We start from the raw sequence: 25,423 nt of genomic DNA on the forward strand, positions 1-25,423 counted from the left end.
GTTTGATTTGAAATAAATTTCGCTTATATTTCAACAAATAAAAAATTAATGTATATTTTTATCCAAATATCACGATCATACAAAATTAAATTTCCCAATTTATCCATTGAAGCGCACGCTTCGCCGGCCTCGCTGTTCCCCTCTGCCGACCGAGTCGAATTGGTCACAAGCCAACGAAGTCTAGCCGGCGACTCAGCCTATTTAATATCATTTACTTTTTTTACCGCTAGCATATAACATACGCTGCCCCGACGACTACTCAAAATGAGTCGCCGAGTTCTAACCGATCCGCAAGGGGCGAGCTGCCGACCCGATACATGAGAGCTTTACCGTCTGTCGATCCTGTACAGCGCCCAGATCTGCCCATGTCATCGCCTCCGTCACCCTCCGCCGGCCCTCACCGCGTCGCTGCAGTCTCCATCCGCCTTCCACCGCCCTGTCCCCACCTCGCCGCCTACCGTTCCGCCGGGAGCTCCCATCCTCTATGCTCACTCTATCAATGCCTCCGCGTGCGTCCACTCGGTCGTGCCGAGGTTCGACGCGGTCCTGGCGAGGTCCCTCGCTGCTCTTCGTGCCCCTCGGCCAGTAGTCCTCGCCTCTATGCTTGCCTCGCCTGCGCTGCCGTCCACTGTCCCGCTCACGCCACTGCCCATGCCCGTATTGGCCATGAGATAGCCGTCGACGTCGACCGCGCCGAGCTATTCTGCTGCGCATGCGGCGATCAGATCTACGATCGTGACTTTGACGCCGCCGTCGTGTTTGCGCAGGCCGCTGCTGCACCCGCGCCGGCGAGGTTGGAGCCTGCCGTGTCTGAGGAGAATGTCAGAAAGCGGCAGAGGGTTGAGTACCGATCGTGGTACCCGAATCGGAAGGAGAGTGCAGTGATTTGGAGGGGATCTGGCCCCATCTTTGCCAATGATGAGAATGTATCTTCGTCGGCTGGATCTCGCTTTCCGTGGGGACTCAGAGGATTGAACAATCTTGGGAACACCTGCTTCTTGAACTCTGTTCTTCAAGCGCTACTTCATACTCCGCTCCTGCAGAACTACTTCCTGAGCGATCGACACAATCGCTTCGTTTGCCAGCAGAGAAGCAGGAGGAAGAAAGGTGAAGGTGCTGACGAGCAGATAACTGCTACATTATGCCTTTCTTGTGATCTGGACGCGATGTACTCTGCGGTGTTCTCTGGTGATAGCAGACCTTACAGCCCTGCCAAGTTTCTATATAGGTCCGATATACCTCCATCGTTCCATTCTCTTCTTTCAGATGTAATTGTGGTCGGAAAGTTGGTAGGGAGGACATTAGCCGCTGTGATAGGGATTTCGCTCTTGTTTATCTAAAAGCTTCTCCATTTTAAAATTTATATAAAACTTTTTCAGAGCCAGTTAAAGAATTGACAGAAACTATAAATTTTTTCCTTTAATGTACGATTCTCTCAGCGTAAGAGGAAAGGAAAGCGGGCTTATCCATTCCAGTTGCTGCTACGGATTATGATCTTACGATCAGATCACTCTAATCTTGGCCCATTTTGTGGATTCAATATGCGCATCATAAGTCCCATCAATGTTGCATTGGCTCGTGCGCATTTTCTAATCGTCTTAAGTGCTATTTTTGTACATCCAAATTTGCATTTATCGGGTTAGATCTGTCTTGCTGTTTATAATTGTCCAAGGTCAAGACGGGTTGGCCATTTAAAGATTTCTGGTCTCGTCAAGTGATAAAAAATATGCAACCTATTTGCCTTTTACTTGGCACTATGCTCATTAAAGTCATCAAATGAAGTCGCCAAAAATTTCATCAGAATTCAACAAGCCTAACTGCCTAAGTGAAGTCGGCGCCGAACTTCACCCAAGTTTTGTCCTTTGCTTAGAACTCAATATGAGCTATTTATGTATTTTTATAACAATCACTTGTTAGGCCTTTTTATGTAATTTTACTTTTATTAAATGCATATTAATTTTGTACTTTCTATCAATCTAATGAAATTTTAGAATTTCTCTTTCTCTCTTTTTAGCTAGATCCATATTTACAGTAAAGTTCTGATGTACCCAGAAATAAATTATATTAAAGAAATTGATTTATTTATTCTAGCCTAATCGGTAAAAACAAGAACATCTACATCATTTGCTTAAGAAATGCATTGGAATGGCTTAAAGATCCATTGCTACTGTTCTTACATCTACAGCTAGTTTTGTAAGATGGCATCTTCCATATGATGAAGCTAACCAACTCAGGAAGCCCTTGTGGATCAAGTTTTTTAGCCTGATAGTTTATTATAATGGCCTTATAACTGGACGCAATTTTAGGTATCCTTGATGAGCATCTGTAGCTACTGTTTGTCTTCAATGAAAGATTTTTCACGTACTAGCAATGTGGGATGGATATTTCTAGTGTATTTCACTTTGAGTGTTTAAAATAGCAGACACAATTCTTGCATTGGGTATCAATTACACTGTTTTTTTTTCTATAGGTATGTTTCTACGATAAATGCTACTTTTTGGGTCCAATTCAGGTTTGATTTGGCAATGATTTGCAGGATAAATCAACCTTCATAGGAATTTGTTTCCTGATATCTGCTATTATTGGGTCCAATACATAGCTGAATATACTAGTTTATTTAGCTAAAATGCATAAGTTGTTTTAGTTGGTGTTGAACCAAATAATTCAGGCCAAATCTCTTCTCATCATAAAAATTGATTAATATTGTTAGGCAACTCTGATGAGTATCTCCAACCACTGTTTGTTTGAGATAAAAGATTTTTCATGCATATGCCTATGTTGTATTCTCATAGATAATTCTAGAACGTTCAATGTTCTGGGTTTGAAGCCAACACATAATTCCTTAACCCATATGGTTTTTCTATGGGCATGTTGAATCTTTTCTGCTGAAGTGAAACTTTGATTGTGATGATTTCACGAGAGTGTTTGTAATGATGTCTGCTGATAACTCAATATGATTTTGATCAGCAATGTCAATTTTTTTGAGTTTTGAGTCCAATACAAAGGTGAATTTGGCAGGTAATGCATTTGCATGTGTCCGATGTTCTTACAGTTAAACATTTTGGTTATTGTCAAACTATCCCAAATAGGATCTTTAACCAATTCTTAGCATGCCTTTAGCTACTAAAACTACCATTTTGACAAAGTATAGAAACGATATCTCTCCTAAAAATATCTCCAAAACGGGATTAAAAAATATATCATTTTGTTAACAATGGTAGGTGACCTTTTTTGGTTTCAATTGGTGACTTTTTTTTCTGGATTTCTCAACCAATTTCTTGCATGCCTCTAGCTAACGCAGCTTTGTTTTGACAATGTATACAAAGTACAAACAATATTGCTTCTTAAAGTACCTCCAAAATCTTGATTCAAGTGAAGTATAAACCATTTTGCTAACAGTGATAGGCGACCTTTCCTTGGTTGCAGTTGGTGGCAGCATGCCTCACATTTGGCAAGTTATGAACAGCAAGACGCTCATGATTTTTTCATTACCATGCTTGATGGAATCCATGAAAAAGAGCATGAGCAGCGCAAATTACACAATGAGGGTAACATCAGTAACTCTCTTCAGATCGCTTCTTCATGTTTGTTAACTTTTCTAATATCCCTTCTTTCAGTTTTTCTTCGATGTATCACATATCCGTTCTACATGCATTGTTTGACAAATTTAATTTATGAAGTTGTGAAGCAGTTGTTTACTGCAATAATGATCAAGCAACAGGTGGTTGAAAGTATCCACTTGGAAAATTGAAGATTTTTGGCGAAGCATCAATGACAAAGTTAATATCAAAATGCCCAAAACTTGTTTTAGATTGAATAATGGTAGGCAGATAGCTGATATAAAATTACGGCAATTTATAAAATTGAAACTAATTGGCTTGAATTGAGGGATTATGCTAAGAGATTTAGTGTTTATTAGGCTTAAAATGAGGAAAGTACATAAGAGAAGTTGATAGTGGTATGTTTACTGTTGTCCGCATCTACTACAGACTCTTGAAGCCCGAGGATTTAGAGCTAACTGTCAAATATAAGAATTTTAAAAGCTAGAATTGAGTTTTACACTGTTGTACTAAAGAAGGAAAGCACTGGCACAATCTTAGGCTATTACCCAAAGGATATGAAAGACCAGATCAATTGAAAGAAAAAATTCTTGATTCTAAGCAAGGTTTGACCATTTTACTTTTTGAAAGCTTGTATTTTACTGCACTTAACCAACAGTGAATGCTTGGAGATCTATTAGAACCAGCTTAAACTGAACCGGCTAGTCCTAACTCCTAAACTGTGCGAGCAAGAGCCGAACAAAGGCCTGCGTACGCGAGCGACTTTATTGGAGGGATGGACGGATCCGATCGCGTGATCTCTTCAACGGATGTGTACAAGAGTGAAAACTAATGACTTCTTTTGAATAATATCTTCGGTTCACTCACTCTCGTAAGGTTAAAATGCGTGAGGAAGTTTTTGTCGAGAGAAGCGGCTGAGAGGAAGAATGAAGGAATTAAGTTTTTCAAATTCATTTATTTTGGCATTTTTCTTCTTCTATGATTAATTCTAAGAAAAGATAAGTTATATTAAAGGGAGATCGAGAGAAAGAGAGAAGGAAGGAAGCAAACTTGATGGGTAGGGCAAGCGAGAGTCTCGTGTAAGGGAACAATGTAAGATTTTTATTAGTATTATTTTGATAAAAGATGATGATAATAATTTTTTTTAATGAAATTTATATATTAAAATTTAATTAATTATGATATGTATATAAAATAATATGATATTTTTAAGTTAGAAAATGTATAAATTAAATTTATGTAAATCTGATTGAGAAGAATAATGAGTTGACAAAATTGTATAGGAAATGAGATATTTTATCAAATATAGAAATAATAATAATAAATTTTATATTTCATCTGTAAGCGAGACTTTAATTATGATGTTGTTTAAATTTAAATAACGAGATTAAATTTTATTGCTAAATTAAAATACAAGCACTAATTGGATATATTTAATAAATAGTTAATTAAGAGAGTATAAAAATCATCTTTAGTTTCATATATATATTATACAACATATTTTTTTTAATGATTTTTTAATTATTTTTTATTATATGAATAATTATTTTTTTAGTTGATAATATTTAATTTTATCTATTTATTTTTTAATATTTTTTATTATATATATTATAAAGTTTATTTGGATTCATTTTTTCTCATCAAGCTGCTCGAGTAAAAATTATATGATATAAATTGTAATATAAAAATTTAATTTTTATAATTTGAATAATATTTTTTTTGAAAAAAATTATTATATTTTTTTGGTTAATACTATTTAATTTTTACCAAATGAAATACTCTTATATTAAAAAATTTGCAAAGTTTCAGTTTTTCACCTTTAAAAAACTTTTATGTTACCAAATAAATTACTTTTATATTACAATATTTAATTATATTTATAATTTTATATTGTGAATTTTTAAATAATTTATATTTGTAAATTAAATCTAAATATGTAATATAAATTAACAATAATTTATATTAAATTTAAATAAATTGTATGGTTATTATATTTCATTATTTTGTTAATTTTATTAATTTTTATAATAATAATATTATTTATTACGTCATCCGGTTCGACTGGTCAAACGTGAACCTCTCTTTCTTTCGGTTTGTTATCTGGTGCGGTTTTCAGAACCTTGGTACTAATCAATAATATTTGAGATGTTAACTTGAAATTGAAATTACAATAATTAATTATAAATTAAAAGTTAGAGAAATTAAAGAAAAAATATAAATTAAATTTGATGAAGTAATATTTTATAGGCTTTAAATCTACCATGATTAAAATAAGGAGTAAAAGTGAAGCAACACATTTCCTAAGTTTAAGGTGAGTACTCATGTCCTAATTTATAGTAATGATATTTGCTTCTCCTACATGTAATGCATCGAGTATTATTATTATCTAATTGCGCACTATTAATGTTATATGATTTTTTTAATTAAAGATAATTAATCGTCATAAGGTTCTCTTGATGATTCGAATCTCCAGACCGAGTCGTGACAAGATCAAGGTTCTCTTGATGATTCTAGTTAGTTAGGTTCCATAAAGCTTATCAATGAGACATTTTTTAGAAAATATTTCAAATAGTGTGCATGGAATAATGCACTTAAATGAATTTCATCATAAGGATCAAAATAATGAGTAATATGGATAGAATAATCAAAAGATGCATTAGAAGCATAAAATAATAAAAGAACATACTTACAAATCTTATCAATATAGTTTTGTAAATTCATAACTAATTTGTGAAAAATATCAAAGTATAACTATATCAAATTGGTGTGTAGTCTTATCTCAGCCACAAATCATGTTGGATGGTGAATGATGATGTTGAAGGATCTGATGGTAAGGTGATCTTAGTGGTGCTACATGAAATAAGAAATTGTTTGCTTGATGTTCTTTAGAGTTAGTTTAGAGTTTGAGAACTTCAATTGGGGCATTATCGTATGGATTAGGGAGAAAGGAGGGTTGATAAGTGTATGACCTAACCAATAGGGGAGGGGGGAGTGTGCATTAATATTTTTTATTAAATTATTTAGGCTTTAAAAATATTAAATGAGTGTGTAATTTAAATTTTTGATTTACGAGAAAATAAGTGGATGTAAATAAAAAAAAGTTCAATAATAAGTGAAAGGATGCAAGAGGCATCACAAACAAAATCTTTACTAGGTTTGGCCCTTACCTATATCCTTGCTAGATTTTCATTATTTATAATTGTATTATTTCAATCTTACTATTACAAGATCCCCTCCTTCCCTGAGCGGAGAAAGACATGAAAATTTCTTCTTAAGTGCTGCTTATTAATTAAGATTATAAATACTTTCCAGATTGCTTACTGTTGACCCCTACATATCAAACCACACAAAAAGAGGCAAAATTGGCGAATTAAGCGATGCGCGCGTTGATACGACATATCACTTGAAGGGCCAAATAACATCTGATTGCCAAACGGACTACGCCGTTGCAATCATGACGTCAATTCATCTAAATGGGAATCCCTTGCAGTCTAATCGAATGGGATTGATTAAAGGGGGGAGACCGACACCTGAAACTGACGTGCGACATTGCCCAAACAATGTCTGATCGCAAAACAAACTTCGTAGTTGCGTTCATAATGTCTTTAATACCCGAAAGGAACTATCAATTCGTCCAATTAAAATAGTGCGACGAGATCGATAATGATTCTGAGACAATGATGCACAAATCGAGGAAGTTGACTCACGACGTCGCCTAAACGATGTCCGATTGTACAACAGACTTTGCCTTTGCTTTTAGAACATCGATAATAACCAAAATCAACTGTGATTTTGCCCAAAAAAAATCACGCAAATAAATCAACACGCATCCTGAGGCAAAACATGAATTTTCAGAAAACACGTGCAAATCAAGGACCTGACTCGTGGATTTTGAAATGTGTGGATTTTTATTATAATTCTAATAATAATACTATTATTATTAATATAATAATAAATACTATAATTATTATTAATATAATAATAAATACTATAATTATTATTAATATAATAATAATAATAATAATAATAATAATAATAATAATAATAATAATAATAATAATAATAATATTTTTTAAAAAGGGAGTTTTAAAATTAAAATTAAATCAAAAGCTATCATTAACTCACCTCGCATTGTCGAAATCCCCAGCTAAATCCCTGAAATCTGCTGAATCTCGTCGCTGCATGTCATCTTCTCCCGTAAATCTCTCGCCTCGGACGTCACTTCAGCCTCGAACAATGATGAAGTATCATCGTCAAAATGCAAATGAGATGAGGCCTTTGGCTGTTTTGGATACACAAAGCTGCACTTCAACTTCCCTACCGTGAAGCCTACCAAACCCATTCGAAACTCCTTGTCAGTGTTCTATTCTGATTCGTTTCACCCCAGTTCCCTTCCATTCACACACGACGAATGAAAGCCATTGCCTTCCCCATCCGATCCGACCTTTCCTCCACACACGAGCAATAAGACCTCACACCCGCTTTCTTCCCTTCACACGTAGACATTCTCCACATGAATAACTCCACGTCAAAACTGCCTAATCTCCTTCCGTTCACTATGCTGCCTCTAACCTCTCCTTACACAACCCGTCCCTCGTCTTCTTCCCTTCACATGCAAGTAGCAGTGGACAGTCCTCTGTCCAGCACAAATCTAGCCAAATCCCATGACTCAACCTCTTGCTCATGCAAATCTCGACCCTGACCTGCTTCCAATTCCTATCTCTGATCAAACACTCCTACCTTGTCGATTCCTTCATAAATATAATTCCTCAGTTTGATCCTGTAGCTATTATAGCCCGTCAACCCTTCTGCTCGTCTGATCCCAGCAAAATCACCTCAACTCAATGTCACGACCTGGTCCGGGGGCTCGAATTAACGAGGTGGAAGCAAACAGTTGGATGGTAGATTAAATTTTTAATTACTAAATCTATCTCCAATATATTGAAAGAGCCACTAAACATAAAAAATATAAACTAATATAAAAATAACTTAATACCTTTCTTCCAGTGTGTCATGTCTATGGTATATATTTCCGTCTCTTCTACTCATTTTGATTATATTAAACTTACCTGAAAGAAAAGTTAAAGCAATTAACAGTAAGCCACAACTTAGTGAGTAAAATAAGCCTTTAAACTATAATAACTCAAAGAGTTAAAAACAATATGCATAATCCTTTAATTATATCAGTTCATTTTGAGACTTTTTCATTTCATAACTTTCAATGTTAAGCATAAATTATATCTTTCATACATATCATATCTGTATTGATATATTTCTCATTTCTCATAAATAATACAACCGTCATGGACTCACCATCTAATTCAGTACTAATGAAGGTACTCTTTTACCATTTTCTTTTTCTTCTTTTTCCATAACATTTTCCTTTTAATGTGTACTGGTATATTGCGTCACCATCCAGTACCATAAGGGGATGTGCTCCATCTGTCAACATGCACATGCAAGCATACTATATCATACCATTTTATTTTACTTTTTTCACATCATTTCACATTGAATTTTTATAATAAACATCATGATAATATAGGATAAATGACATCTTTTCATTTTAACATGATCAATTATCTATCATAAAGAAAAATCATATAACATTAACAGTGAGCAAATAGATAAGAATAATACTTGATGCATCATATGTAGGAGAAGCAAATATTATTACTATAATTAAAAGTCATGAATACTCACTTTGAATGTTTCCTAGCTTTAATATTTTCCAAAACTTCAAACTTGGTTGTATATTCCAATACTCGTCTCAACTTAATTCTAAGGTCTTTCACTGTCAAATAACATTAATAAGATCTTAAACCTTAAACTTGGAGTTTTCAAATATGAAGCAATATCAATGATTTCTATTCTTCTTACGATAATCTAGTTTACTTCAAATATTTTTAATGAGGGAGTACATTATTAATCATGACATAAAAGATTTCTAATCCATTTTAAAATTCCTATCACCCAACTTTACCAATAATTCATTTTCCTTTAATTAATTTTTAAATATTAATTATTTTTCGGATTTAATTAAACCCTAATATCTAAAAATTCAATTTTTTGTCTAAGTCCATAAATTACCCAAATTAATCCTATATCATATCCTAAATTAATTTAAATTAATTTTTCTTTTCGGTTTTTTCTCATAACCCTAATTTTAGAAACTTGTTTTTATTAAATTCATCATATTTGCATGTCAAAATCTCCTCATTATCTATTTAATAATTAGTTTTTTTTTATTTTTGGATTATTTTAAATTAAAAATTAGAAAAATGACATTTTGTGAAAAAACTAATTTCTACTATTAAAAACCTTCCTAAGATCATTTGGAACAATATTCGTTAAAAAATTTTCATAGAAATTGAAAATCGGAAAAACCCTAATTTTGGAAACCTAAGAAAAACTTAAGTTTTATGGTTAGGAAACATCATTAAACATTCCCCAACATTCTCCTCTCAAAATTTGAAGTTTTAGAAAAACCCTTACTTTTTCACTTCAAGAAATAGTAAAGAATAAGAGGATTTGTAGGTTTAGGAACTTACTCTTTCTCTTCTTTATGTCTCCCTTTCGATTTCCTCCAAGATCCTTGCAGGAAACTGCCGTCGTCGCCGCCCCAAAGCTTGTCCGCTGCCCTCTCTCCCTCCCTTACTTGCAGTCGGACAAAGCGAAACCGAAAGAAACAAAAGAGATCGAATAGTTTCTGTCCCTTAAAGCTTCATGAGGTGGAAAATGTTCTATTACCCTTTTTTCCCTTGCATGCATAAGAATTATATAGAGAAGGGACGAGTTATTTAATCATTTAAACTTAAATAATCTTTGACGATTTTTATTTCCCTATCTAGGCAAAATTAACCCTAAGTTCTTTATACTAAATCGCTCGAAATTTAATGTAGAAATCAACCATAATGTAGAATTTTATAAAAAGTATTTCTTCAAAAACTAACAACTTCGAAAATTTGACTATTTTCATCACGGTGTGTCGAAATACGCTACGACGCTATGATTCGATATTTTTTCGGATTTTACAATTCTCTCTTCTTAATAAAAATTTTGTCATCGAAATTTACATATAATTTCTAGTTACATAAGTAAACAACATCCTCAATTTCAATTAATATAAACTTCAACATTGAATACACAACTGAATAGAACTAAACGTCTGATATAACATAACAAAATAATCTGATAAACCCAAAATATCTAATATGACATAACAAGTTACTATATTAGTTAATAATGCCATCTCAACTATCTTTGCCAACATCTGTGGATTCATTTGGCTTCTGCTTAATCAAAGTATAAACCGGTGGTCTAACATTCTTCCTTGATTGATTTTGTGCTGAAGCTGAAACTGATGATTATATCAGCTTTTGTTTGACAAAGCCCTCTATGAAGGTGCTTCATTTGATCTCATTTATCCTGAAGTCCTTTGAACCAATGAAGGATAATATTTTGCTATGTGTCCAGGCTGATGACATCAATAGCAAGTGTTGAAACCCATCAAACATTCATCCTTATGTAATCTGACACACTTAACACAAGCTTCCATGACTCTACTGATAGTAATACTACTAACTCCATTAGGATTAAGCTTGGGCTTCTTCCCATTTGATCCTTCAATCTGATTGCTTTGGATATCTTCTTCAATTCTCTTCCTTTTATGTTGGTCCCTTCGCTTCTGAGTGATTTGAAAGTCAATCTCCACCTTTCTAGCTCTTTCCACCAACACTAAATAGTTATCGATTCCTAAATATACAAAAGGTTGTCTGATTGTATCTTTTAGACCAGATAGGAATCGATAACACATCTCCTTTTCTGTTGCAATCAACTGCGGTGCATATCTGGATAGAGTTATAAATTCTGCTTTATATTGCATCACTGATTTGTCTCTTTATATCAATCTTATAAATTTGTCCTATATCTGCCTTATTGTTGACATGGGTACAAACATTTTCTTAAAAGTTCTACAAATTCTTCCCAGTTGACCAATAAATTTGGAATATCTCCTAGCTTGTCTTCGTGTTGTTCCCTCCACTGTCTTTCTGCTTCTTCGTCCAAGACAAAGGTAGCGAGTGACATTTTTCTTTCAACAGAACATGACATGCTATCCAGAATCTTCTTTATACGAAGAAACCAATACTCTGCCTCAATTAGTCATTCATTACCTTTGAATAATGGTAGTTGCATGTCTTGAAACAACTTCAGATATTTATCCACTCCAACTGCAGGCTATGATCTTGATTCCTGAAGCATTTGGGTCATAATCGCCATCATTTAACCAAAGGTATTGGTGTTCACAGTTACCTTAGGTGGTAAGTCTTCTCCTTCCATATTTCTATCAATTAATTCCTCTTGATCATTCGTGTACCTGATATATTTATAAATCAATTAATTTTATTATCTAATCAAATATTTAAATTCTTCTCAAATAAGTTCACATATCATTCGTATGGCTCTTTCATTATGATTCACATTCCTGAGATACTCCCTTGGCTTTGATACCACTTTTGTCATGACTTGGCCATGGGGCTCGAATTAACGAAGCAAGAACAGACGGTCGGACGGTAGATTAAAATTTTAATTATTAAAATTATCTCCAATATACTGAAAGAGCTACTAAATATCAAAAATATAAACTGATATAAAAATAACTTAAATACCTTTCTTCCGGTGCGTCACGTTTACAATATATATTTCCGACTCTTCTACTCATTCTGATTATATTATACTTACCTAAAAGAAAGGTTAGAGTAACTAACAGTAAGCCACAGCTTTGTGAGTAAAATATGCCTTTAAACTACAAAAACTCAATGAGTTGAAAATAATATGCATAATCCTTTAATTATATCAGTTCATGATGAGACTTTTTCATTTTATAACTATCAGTGTTAAGCATAAATCATATATTCATACATATCATATATGTATTCATATATTTTTCATTTCTCATAAATAATATATAAATAATATAATCATTACAGGAGCCACCATTTAATTTAGTACCAATAAAGGTACTCTTTTATAATTTCCTTTTTTTTTCTTTTCTATAACCTTTTTCTATTAACGTGCACGGGTACATTGCATTCCCATCTAGTACTATAATGGGGTGTGCTCCATCAGTCAACATGTACATACAAGCATATTATATCATATCATTTCATTTTACTTTTTTCACATTATTTCATATTGAATTTTATAATAAATATCATGATAACATAGGATAAATGACATATTTTCATTTTAACATGATCAATTGTTTATCATAAAGAAAAATGATGTAACATTAACAGTGAGCAAATATATAAGAATAATACTTGATGCATCATGTGTAGGAAAAATAAATATCATTATTGTAATTAAAAGTCATAAATACTCACTTTGAATATTTCTACGCTTTAATCTTTTCCAAAATTTCAAGCTTGGTTGTAGATTTTAATAGTTAGTCTCAACTTAATTCTATGGTCTTCCACTATTCAAATAATATTAATAAGATCTTAAACTTTCAACTTGGTGTTTTCAAATATAAAGCAACATCAATGATTCCTATTCTTCTTACGATAATCTAGTTTACTTCAAATATTTCGAAAGAGGGAGCACATTATTAACCATTACATAAAAGATTTCTAATCCATTATAAAATTCCTATCACCCAACATTAACTATAATTCATTTTCCTTTAATTAATATTTAATATTAATTATTTTCTGATTTAATAAACCCTAATATTTAAAAATTCAAATTTTTGTCTAAGTCCATAAATTACCCAAATTAATCCTTTACCATATCCTAAATTAATTTAAATTAATTTCTATTTTCTATTTTTCCTCAAAACCCTAATTTTAGAAACCTGTTTTTTATTAAATTCATCATATTTGCATGCCAAAAGCTCCCCATTATCTATTTAATAATTAGGGCTTTTTTATTTTCGGATTAATTTAAATTAAAAATTAGGAAAAATGACATTTTGTAAAAAAATTCTAATTTCTACCATTAAAAACCTTCTTGAGATCATTCGGAATAATATTCGTTAAGAAATTTTTATAGAAATTGAAAATCGAAAAAATCCTAATTTTGGAAACCTAAATTTTTTTTGGTGAAAACTTAATTTTTGTGGTTAGGAAACATCATTAAACATTCCCTAACATTCTCCTCTCAAAATTTCAAGTTTTAGAAAAACCCTAAGTTTTTCACTTCAAGAAATCTAAGAGAATAAGAGGATTTCTAGGTTTAGGAACTTACCATTTCTCTTATTTAAGTCTCCCTTTCTAAACCACTTAGTGTGACCCACTTATGTCTTGTAAGTGTCGAAATTCAATTTGACAATAAAAAAATCAACACAATTTTTGGCTTGTTGAATGTGTCCAAAGTGTTGGAGTCATGTTCGTGTCCGACACATGTTTGACATGAACATGAAAGCCATTTGGAAGTGTCCGTGATTCACAGCATCCGACGCTCGTGTCTTCACCGACGCCTAAGCCTACCCACTACACCTGTGCCTATGCTTCATTTTATGTTGCATCCACACTTGATCCTGCACATCAAGCCCACATGCTTCCATTGCAGTCATTGCACATGTTCAATTATGCTCTGTATCTCTCGTTGCTACACTCCATTTCTTACTCAACTGCTAGGTCACGTCTTCTTCATCAATAATTCCTTTCACCCTCTTTATGTTATAGATATATATTTGTTTTAACTCTTCCAATTTCTTTTATTTACTCTTGGTAGTGTTAGCCCTAATCTCCACCCAAATGGATAGATGCCACCAAATATATCAATCATTAAGCTTCCAACTATGTTGTTCTCATATGGATGCTCAATAGCCTAGAACCTACTATTGTATTTACGTTAATATTTCAAGAGACCATCAATAGGTTCTAGGACTTTCTTTGCTATACTTACTTTTAAGACATCTATTGGCATTATCAGACACTTCTCTTTGCCACAAAATGACGTTTATTTAAGAGTACTACACCTTAAGGGGCTGATTGGTTTGAAGTAAGATTGATGTAAAGTGTTCCATGCGGGGGGTTATGAGAATATTAGTGTTTGTCCTGAAGTAAAATGAACAAGGTGTAAAATTTGGTGTATTTAGGATTCACCTTCTAGGTCATTTTTGGTGTATTTGGAATTCCTTAGATGTGGGCGAGTTCCAAATACATCATACATTCATCGTTATTGAGACCGTCGACAACCACTGCAGCTGCCGACCATTGACCAAGGCCAACACCATCTTCGGCCACCACCATCGCCGAACATCACCACCGACCACAACCTCGACACCCACCGGCTCTGAACATCGGCACAGCTGACCATTGCCACCACCACCGCCGTCGGCCATCTCCCATCACTGGCCACCACCACCCACTGCCGGCCGCCACCAACCACCACCATTGCCGCAGCTAACCGCCACCACCACCATAGTCAGCCATCGCCCACCACCGTCCACCACCAGCCATCGACCACCTTCCCCTTTGGACTTTACATTGCGCTCATTTTATTTCAAACCTAATAAGAAAAGTAATCTCCTGTATTCATTTTACACATCTAAATAATTCCAAAGTACTCCAAGTACACTACATTCTATTTACATTGTATTCTTTTTATATTGTATTCCTTTTTCAGTCAACTAAATAACCCCTAAAAGAAAAAAAATCATATGAATTTATTCAAAATTACCTTTTAATCATCAATTTGACTATTTGGAAAAAAATGAGTTTCTTATTGCCAAGTTTCTCTCTGAGCTTCATCCATTTCGAGAATCTATTCTAGCTCAATTGATGGGAGAAGCAATCATCTTGTGTATATGTATTGCTCTTGCCTATGTTCTCTAGGTTACTGAGTTAGTTGCTCCTTTTTTTTATCATGATCATACCACTTTTCCCAATAAGAACAAATGTGGAGTCTTTGCATATAAAGAGGGAAGTGATCGAGTCTGTGATGACACTATTGAACTTATTTCAAAACGCTTCTCTACTCAAAACTTCACAATAAGTGCATGAAGTAAAACAAAATAATCAAACAAAAGCATAAACATGTAAGTGTACTAGTGTAGGTTCCAATTTATACAAAATGTGACAAGCTACAAAGCAAATGATAAATATAAGTACAAAAGTGAATGATGTGGCACTTGAATATAGTAGCTCAAACATGCATCGAAGTAATCAATTCTACAATTGTGGCCATTGTAGGTGGTGGATAAGATAAATTATTCTAATAATAAAGTGAATGCGCTACAAGTATGAGTGTATCACTTAATCAAGATTAGTGTAAGTTCATGCAAACAACAAACTCAGCTTACAATAATAATCACATGAGAGATCTAAGGTGTATGTGTACAAAATAAAGTGAGAGGGTATATGATTACTTAAGAATAATATGAATAATGAACTCAACAGCATAAGCTTATGGCCTATTGATTCAACACACATCGAAGCTACAAAAATCTCCACACAAATAGATATGCTGATTATGAGATTAACTTATTTTAAGAGTGTGAGTATTACAAGTTTAAGCATAAATAAGATGATCTAGTCACTATGCTATTAGGTGAACATTAGAACAACAATCCCTGCAAGAACATTCACCTAAGCAAGTAGAAAGTTAAAAATTCAAGTGCATAAAGCTAAATTATAGAGTAATTTGGATAAAAATATTTTTATGTAGTTTGATAGTAAACTAACCTTCATCCATGATTGAGCATCCCTTGTTTAGTATTCCCTACCCTACCTCCTTGTGGAGAAATACTCTGGAGAAGTAGCTTTACCGTCCTTGTGTTCTCCTACATCCAGTGAACATGACTGCAAACTTTTCTTAATGGGCAAGGCAATGGTAATTCTCGATTTTATAGGTTTAAATATCTTTGCAATGTTCTTCAAAACTTTGTTGGTTTACAAAGCAAACTCTAACTAATGAAATCTACATAATATTGACATTAGATTATAAAATATTTAAAATAAAATTACTAACAAGTTGATAAAGAGGCTTAGTTTTGCATAGAGACTTGTTTTTATATCGAGAGTTGTTTTTATTATATGGCTTTTCTTAGAGTTTTCAGTAGATGTCTTTCTATGTCCTATCTATTTGTAATAATTGAAAAGCATACCTTTTTTTATTATTAGACCTTGGTGACCTCAATTTGGGCTTGTATGACTTGGTTCTGCTTGCATTCGATGTATGGGACAACAAGTCGGCCAGCATTATCACCCAAGGATGATGTTTTAACTTAATACCATGTCGCCCATCTTCATTTCTAATAGTAGATAAAATTTCATTTAGGCTAGAAAGGGAGTTTTTTCAAGTGTTAAATGCATACGTGGTCATATTCAATATTTAGTTTAACTAGGAATTTAGAAATTCTTTATCCTTCTATAATAGTTTATAACATTGCAATATCTTCATTGCAGCCCATTTTGGTACACTAGTAGTAATCGAGTCTGACCCATAACTTTTTTCATTTTGTCAATATTTTTAGTATTCATAAGAGTACCTTGCTTGGTGGTGAAAATTTTATCAGTATCACATACTTTGGAATGTGGTTGCTTCATCTTATCTCATATATTATTGGCTATAGTTAGGAACATCTAGGCTATGCTAATTATTAGTTTCATTGAAATCCATAACCTAATTATAATCCAGGGACTTCTTATAAAACATGTAGCAAAACTAAGATTGTATGCACTTGGCATGGAGCGCCTAACTTTTCCTTCCCCTTGGGAAAGATTCTCACAATCTAGAATCACATTAAATAATTTATCCCATTCCGTTTGACTGAAGATTGAAGGTTTGAGTACTCATCCAGTAAGTTTTGATGTGGACTATTTGATTGGTCAATAGGTTTTTATGGGAGACATTTTTGTAAGGAGAAAAGAAGAAAAATTTTTCTTGTGGGAAGTTGGTGGTTGCTTGTAGTAGAGCAATAGGACAGGGAATCAGAAGATAGGGAGGGATAGAAAAATTTTTGCAACAAAAACATGTTTAGGATTTTTTTGTTCCTAGAGCTCTAATATCTGAATGGAGGAGAATTTCCTTAATTTATGTGTATTTCAAAGGGATCTTTCCCTTCTATTTATATAATAGAATTTCTGATTGCTTTTGATAATTTTTATATATGGAAATTACTCATTTCAGTGTAATTAAAGAAGTATTATATATCTTGTACATATTTATCTTCTAATAGAGGTGTGGAGATGTTTAGGAGATGAAGGAATTTCTTGGCTTACTTAACTTTTTAATATTTGTTTTGAAGACTAAAAAGATGCAGATGAGTGGAGAATGAGTGTGTTGATTCCTATTTTTAAGAATAAAGGTGATCACAAGATTCTACAAATTATAAAGGAATTAAGTTGACCTGTCATACTTTAAAACTATGGGAGAGAGTTATGGAACATAGGTTACGTCGTGATACTAATGTTTCTCAAAATCAATTTGGATTCATGCGGGAAGGTTTACTAATGAAGCTATACATTTATTGAGAAGTTTGATGGAGAAGTATAAGAGAATAAGGAGGATCTACATGTGATTTTTATTGATTTAGAGAAAGCTTACGATAAAGTTCCAAGAGAAGTGCTATGGAGAGTTTTAGAAAAGAAAGGGGTTAATTATGCTTATATTAAAGTCATTAAGGATATGTATGCAGGAGTTGTTATTTGTGTTCAAATGCAAGGTGGTTTGACCAAGTATTCTCCTATTACAGTTGAATTACATCAAGGATCAGCCTTAAGCCCATATCTTTTTGCCTTAGTCATTGATGTTCTTACTAGACATTTGCAAGAGGATGTACCCTAGTGTATGCTTTTAAAGGTAAACTTGAATTATGGAGGTCAACCTTAGAGTCTAAAGGTTTTTATTTGAGTAGATCTAAAACCGAAACACATGGAGTGTAATTTTAATAGTAATAGATATAGTGGGAGGTTTGTGACTTTAATCAATCAAGTCATTAATAAGGGTGTACTTTTTAGATATATTGGGTCTATTGTTTAGACTGATGGTGAAATTGATGGTGATATTATTAGTAGAATTCAAGTTCGTTGGTTGAGTGGAGGAATGCATCGGGCTTGTTGTGTGATATAAAAGTACCACTCAAACTTAAGGGAAAATTCTATAAGATGGTGGTGAGACCTGCAATGCTTTATAGCGCAGAATATTGGCCATTAGAAGAGAAACATAATATTAAGTTAAGTGTTGCAGAGATGAGGATGCTCAGGTGGATGAGTGACTTTACTCTTAGAGACAGGATACAAAACGAGCATATACGTGAAAAGGTTGGAGTAGCTCTAGTGGCATATATGATTAGAGAGTCGCCTTAGATGGTTTGGCCACGTAAAATGGTGGCCTTTAAATGACACCATTATGAGATTAGATGTATTAGATTTGACCTATGTTAAGAAAAGTAGAGGTAGACCCCTAAAAATATTTGGTTAGAAAATATTAGAAATGACCTTTCTTTATTAGATTTAAATGTGAATTTGACTCTTAACAGGACAAAATGAAGAAAAAGGATTTGTGTAGCCGACTCCACATGGTGGGATAAAGGCTTCATGCTATTGTTGTTATACATATTTATCTCCCTGAGAACTTGAAAGAGATTTTTTCTCCTTAAAGAGGCCCATAGATTGCCAATTTGTTTACAATGATCAATAGCTAGCCTTGTGATTCCATTGGTTACCAAGTTGGCCTCTAAATTTGCCAATATTAGGTCATAAAAAATAAATAGTTTAGTTAAGTGTAAGAAACTTATATTAATATAAGGATCTAAAGCATAAGGAATATGTTACAATTGTAGAAAACAATTTATCTCATACCATATCTTCCAAATTTGAATTTAAGAGTACACCTTGTTTTGGTTTCACTTATGATATTTTGCATCTCAAGCCCTCATAAACTTATTAAATTTTCTAAAGAGATTGAGAGAGAGAGAGATCATCATAAGTGGAGGAACCAAAGAGCTTTGCTTTTGATGAATACTTAATTTCTTCAATATTTCACTCAAAATGATATAACAAGATTAGTACAATTTTTTCATCTACTTAAAGAGAGTTTTTCTTCACTCTGTATGTTATATTTATAGCCAATGTGATGGAGAAATCTCTAGAAAAGTTTTAAGAACTCTTATAAAATTCACCTTTAATAGCTCCCAAATGACTCCAAGAATTAGTTGTTACTAAGCATTTTTAGGGACTAGGGGCTGCTATTTGCACAAATTGATTGATATGCTCTGCCTAGATTTGGACTAAAATAACTAATATTTGAAAATTTTATTATAAATTTATTTGTAATCGAAAGTATATTATCAAATATATGAAAAACATTTAAGCAATTTAAAGAATCAAATGAAGTAAGAATGAAGCCAAAATTCATTAAGTATAACATAGTTGCCTTTTTTTTTAATTAATTCACTATCAGCACAAATTTTTAAATATATCAAATGAAAATTATGAGAATTTTTGTGTGAAAACTTAGTAAACAAGGTTTCATAAAATTTCATGTAAAAAAACAAATTTATAAAAATTCATAAAATAGAAGATAATTTTCTTTAATTAACATAATTAATTATGATTGACATATAAATGAAAAATGTAATGATAAAATTATGAAACATAAACTCACTTAAATTTTGTAATAATATTAGCAATCAATTTCATGTTGAAATAAATCTTTAATGTGTGATTATTAATTATTATAATTTATATAGATCATAATATCAATAAATTAAACAAATAGAAAATAAAGTCAAATAAATTCCCATTAATTATTGATAAATCTTGAATAATATAAGACATAGTTCAGACTTTGGTAAACTTGGATCCAAACTCGCATAGTAGATTAATTAAGCTTGGATCTATCTATCTATAAAAATACTTAGCAAATTGTTAGATTATGCCAGATAAGTTTTTTATTATCAAATCTCAAATGAGCCACACGTAATTTACCTTTGCTTATTGGGTCAATAACATGGGGCGATCATAATCACATGATAAGATGGTCATGATGTTGACTACTACAACTTTGTTCCACCTTATTAACATTGTTAAAAGCCAAATTACTTATCTGCTATTGTTGGGAAAGTTTAGCTATCTACAAGTAACTCAATATTTCTCAAACATTGATCTCATTCCAACTGATTCTTCTATTGGTACTCCAGTTTTAGTCACTTTTTTCTTAAGAATACTATGACCGCCTTCTCCAACTGTATTTTAGCCTCACATGCTGTTCCTCTCTGATTTAAACGCATCTATTCATTTTGTTATGTATTGTATTTTAGATTTTGATGATTCTTCCTATATGATATGTAACTAACAATTATTATTTCATTTTCCATTACACCTCTTTCCCTTTGTTATTGTTGCTATTTGCTCTCTATCTTGGTCCATGGAAAATAATTGGCCATCTCTCCTTATTAATTAGGGTATGTTTTACATGTCCCAAAATTTTTTTGTAAATCATTTTTATAGATTAGCTTGCCAAGTCTCATAATTATTTGGTATACTTTTATTCTTCTTACTGTATTTTTTAAGATCTCAATACAAATAAGACAGATTGGTCATGTAATGAAGTTGAAGGAATTTTTTTTTTCTCAATTCTGCTTCTTCTATTGTCTTAATCTCCTATAATTCTCTTTATCAATGAATCTATTATTTGGATCAACCCTACCTCACCATTTTTAGGTCTTCACTCATGTACCATCATCTATTTCAAAATTTTATTATCAAGCTTGTGAATATAATAAACATCATCATGTTCCTTTTCTTTTGTCACCCTTTTTGTGTAATAGTGCACATTTTTATTTGGTATATTCAAATATCTTGGGACCAAATCATGTGTCTGCTCATTTGGGTTTTCATTATTTTGTTTTCTTCATTGATTACCACATCAATATTTTTTGAGTTTGCTTGTTGAAGTATCGGTTGTAGGTCTTCTTTGAATTCAAATTATATCATCAGAAATAATATTATAAATTTTCATTTAAATTAAAACCATTTGCATTGATAATGCTTATGAATATATGCCATCTCCTTCATTATTATGTTCTAAGAATTATATCGTTATGCCTAAATGCATACCAACAAAGTGTTAGGCTAAACTTAAGTGCCAAGGTATTCTTGATGTTGTCAAATTTTACTATTTTACATGCATGTTCCTAAAATTTTTTGGGTAAAATGCCCTTCTCACTCCTTGTGCATTAATCGTATGCCCTCAAATTTTTTGGGCAATGCTACTTCATTCTCAATTCTTTTTCCCAATAAGCTGCCTTTTCATCTTACTCCTAGTCTTGTACTATATTTATTTTGTCTAGTTTTTTTAAGGCCATGATATACTCTCACCTCAATATTTGTTGCGCCTTTCTTGGATAGTTTCATACTCATAGTATTTATCTGTATGATAACTCATCACTCAATTACTAGATGTCTTTCTTGATGTTGTCTATCATTAGGAATATCCTTCTCTCGTACTTTGCATCTTACAAACTTTCCCTCATTAGTTCCCCTATCATTTATAACAATGATGACTGTTCTATCTCATAGGAAACATCTATTTTCTATGAAAGCAACCCCCTTTGTCTCATCTAATGACCAAGTATTCGCCTGAACTTGAGCCCTTAGATTTACATCTGCCTATAGCTTTGTAAAAAAGATGAAAATTAATATACTAATCATCTGCTACGCTAATTTATGTTCTTTGATCATCAATTTTCTTTCTTTCATTAGTTTGCTTTGTCTTTGTCTATTTTCTTTATTCCTATGACATATGAGGAGGCTCAAGTTAATGTTAATTAGAAGCACACAATGAACATTAGAGCGGGTGTTGTTATTTATTATCATACCTGAGATTTTATTGCTTGAACTTCAGAGTTTCACCCATTTCATGTCATTTGGTTTGAATTGGTAAGTTCCATCTTGATGAAATTATAAAATGTTATGATATTTGATTGGTGGCGAAATAATATATTCAGGTCCATGACCTAGACTACATTGAAACTTTCTCCCCTAAGGCTTGGCTTAATTAGTTTGTCTTCTTCTCTTTGTTTGGAAAAAATATGAAGGACAATATTGCAAATGGATCTCAATAATGTTTTTTTTTTCTTATGGGTATCTCATCAAGGCTATCTATATTGAGCAATTTCTCGGATCTGTTGCTCAAGGTGAGACAATTAAATGTAATCATTACAAAGCTATGAGTAAAAACAAAAAACTTATGTATGATTGGATAAATTCTACGAGGTTTTTGTTGGCGTTGGACTACAAAAGTATTACTGATCATTGTATCTTTATTCAATGCACTTTGCATAATGATTCATGTTTTCTATATTAATGAAATTCTTCTCATTGGAATTAATACTTTGGACATTACTAAAATGAAGTACTATCTTTATAAGCTGTCTATAATCAAAGATGTTCGGGATAAAATATTTTATTGATATTGAGTTTTGCAAGTAATAAAATAGGTGATGTTTTTCACTCACAAAGAAAATACGACATATAACTTTTTGAGAAAAAAACATCTTCTTAGACATAAGAATGCTATCTCTACAATGGATATTCCACAAATCTCTTAGAATACTTGAAGATGGATTTATAAATTCTTTAATGCTGATAGTTGCTAAAAGATAGAGGGTTGAACCCTATGAGGAGAGGGAATCAACCTCTGATGGACTTTGGCAAGAAATAACAGCTTCTTGTACAAATATGTAAGTTTATTTGTTTGGCTTGCAACCATCAGTGAAATTGGAAATTATAGTTTGATCATTATCTCATTATTTGATATTTCCTCTTGCATAATGATTCTTCTTATTAGAAGTCATTTTGGGCATTACTAAGATAAATTATTATCTTTAGAAATGTCTATAATCAAAGATCATTTAAAATATTTTCTTCGCGTTTAGTTTGCAAATAAAAAAGATGGTAGTTCTCTATCACAAAGAAAATATGCCATAAACCTTTTTGATGAAAACAAATCTTCTTAGGTACAAGCAAGTTATATCTCTTAGCAATACCCACAAATATCTCATAAAACTTGAGGGTGAATTTAAAAATTCTTTAATGTTGATGATTGTAGAAAGATTTATGAGGAATGAACCACATCAAGGAATAGAGAGTCAACATTTTATGGACCTTGGCAAGCAGTAGTAGCTTCGTATACAAAGATGCATTTTTATTAGTTTGGCTTGCAATAATCAACTATTGTGGGAACACTTCCCGACCACAACCTTGGCTAAATGCTGATGTGAACATCCTTTCAATGTTGTAGCCGAGGCTTTAACAGTCCAAACTCTTAACTATCGAGATATTGTCCACTTTGGCCTAAGAGCCTCTCGATTTTGTTATGTTGGCATAACTTCCGAGTAGGTCACCCATCCCAGAAATGCTTCGGGATGAACATGCTTAACTGCAATGTTTCTTAATAAAATTCCAACTATTACACCAAAAGGCGCCTCGATGTTTAAGAGTTTAGCTTCTTTTACTTAAGGAGTTTCATAGAGGTTGTCTCCTAGCTTTGATTTGCTCCTTATAGATGTGCCAGGACTCATTTTTTGTGATTTTGTCTTGGTCATATATCATTATTCAGCAGAGAGAAAGCTTAAAGAGTTATTGGTCTAGGCTGCTAAAAAATTTGGTGTTAATGTCACGACCCGGCCCGGTTAGCTCGTAGATACGAGGCGGGAACGAGATCGGACATGTAATTTAAGTACTCATCATCAGTTTCATGAAATTTTAAAGATATTCAAGAATAATAAAAGCGACTCTAAACTTTTTCCAACATATATAACATTTAAAACCATCACAAAAGAAGTTCATGTACAAGATGGTATACACTTAATCTATTCATTCATGATAAAACCACCCAAAAAATGATAACTAAAAACAACAGTAAGAACCTGCCACCCGTTGCGCGTCGACTGTAGGTAAACCTCGGGTGTTCGGCCATCACCTAAGCGTAGGTTCTCCTGAAAAATTTCCCAAAACTCGGGAATGAGCTACGCTCATCAAGTGACAACTGTAGCTAAAGTTTGTGTACATTTGCAAGAACATATCTTATGGAGTAATAGTCTACACATGAGTTAATAGATGTCTTAATGTATGTTGACATGATATGAGACATGCTTGCCTACAACATGAAATGAGATTTCTTAACATGAGAGAACATAAAATACTTGCATATTTTTAACTTTCATTTCATAATGTATACATCCGTCCCGGAGTACCGAATTGTATTGATCAGGTACACATCATTTATGGCCATAACATTTTCATTTCGTTCCATCTTGCCTCAACGGCCGTCTATAACCTCTTGGTACTCCGTCATCAACAATCACAAGCTATGTAGCATGCGTATAATAAAATGCTTTCATATGATATGCAAAGAAATGCATATGATAGGTTAATGACCTTTTGTACCTTTCACACTAAGTACCATTGCATAACATTAAGTAATAATTGCATGAAATGTATCACTAAGTACCCTTGACATTAAGGAACAATTGCATGAAATTGAACCCTAAGGTCACCCTTGTATGACATTTAAACATTAAACATAGCATAAGAGGTATGAATAATAAAGGCATACTTGTTTTAGCAAATAGAGTCACTTACTCTTAAGAAAGCCGTGCTTTGAAAGTTTCCCGTACAAGTCCTCACCTCTTTTTCCTTATTCCAACCTAAGGAAAACAAGAGATTTCTAATCTCAATACTTAAATCTAAATCTTTAACATGATAATTTTATTTAAATTAATTATTATTTTCGGATTTATTAAAATTTCCAAAATTATGACTTTCATATTTTACCAATTCCTTTCCTTAAGCATGCCAAAACCTTCCCTTCATCTAATTGATAAATAATATTCATTTATTTTCGGA

General features: G+C 32.7%; 1 protein-coding gene across 8 annotated transcripts in view; it reads left to right on the plus strand.

Annotated features, from left to right (window-relative positions):
• The first annotated feature begins 220 nt into the window (after positions 1-220).
• The window catches only part of LOC110106909 (ubiquitin carboxyl-terminal hydrolase 22), an 83,167-nt gene continuing 57,964 nt past the window's right edge, over positions 221-25,423 (plus strand). For 3 of the 8 annotated variants that reach the window (XM_028699863.1, XM_020836992.2, XM_020836993.2), the window contains exons 1-2: positions 222-1,228; positions 3,427-3,548. In XM_028699863.1, coding sequence (XP_028555696.1) covers positions 318-1,228; positions 3,427-3,548 — 1,033 coding nt within the window. In that variant the 5' untranslated portion in view covers positions 222-317. Of the gene's footprint in view, positions 1,229-3,426; positions 3,549-25,423 lie in introns of all 8 variants that reach the window. The other 5 variants (XM_028699864.1, XM_028699865.1, XM_028699866.1 and 2 more) reach the window with 2 other exon arrangements.

The sequence above is a fragment of the Dendrobium catenatum genome, unplaced genomic scaffold (genome assembly GCF_001605985.2).
Source record: "Dendrobium catenatum unplaced genomic scaffold, ASM160598v2 fragScaff_scaffold_1400, whole genome shotgun sequence".
NCBI classification, from domain to species: domain Eukaryota; kingdom Viridiplantae; phylum Streptophyta; class Magnoliopsida; order Asparagales; family Orchidaceae; genus Dendrobium; species Dendrobium catenatum.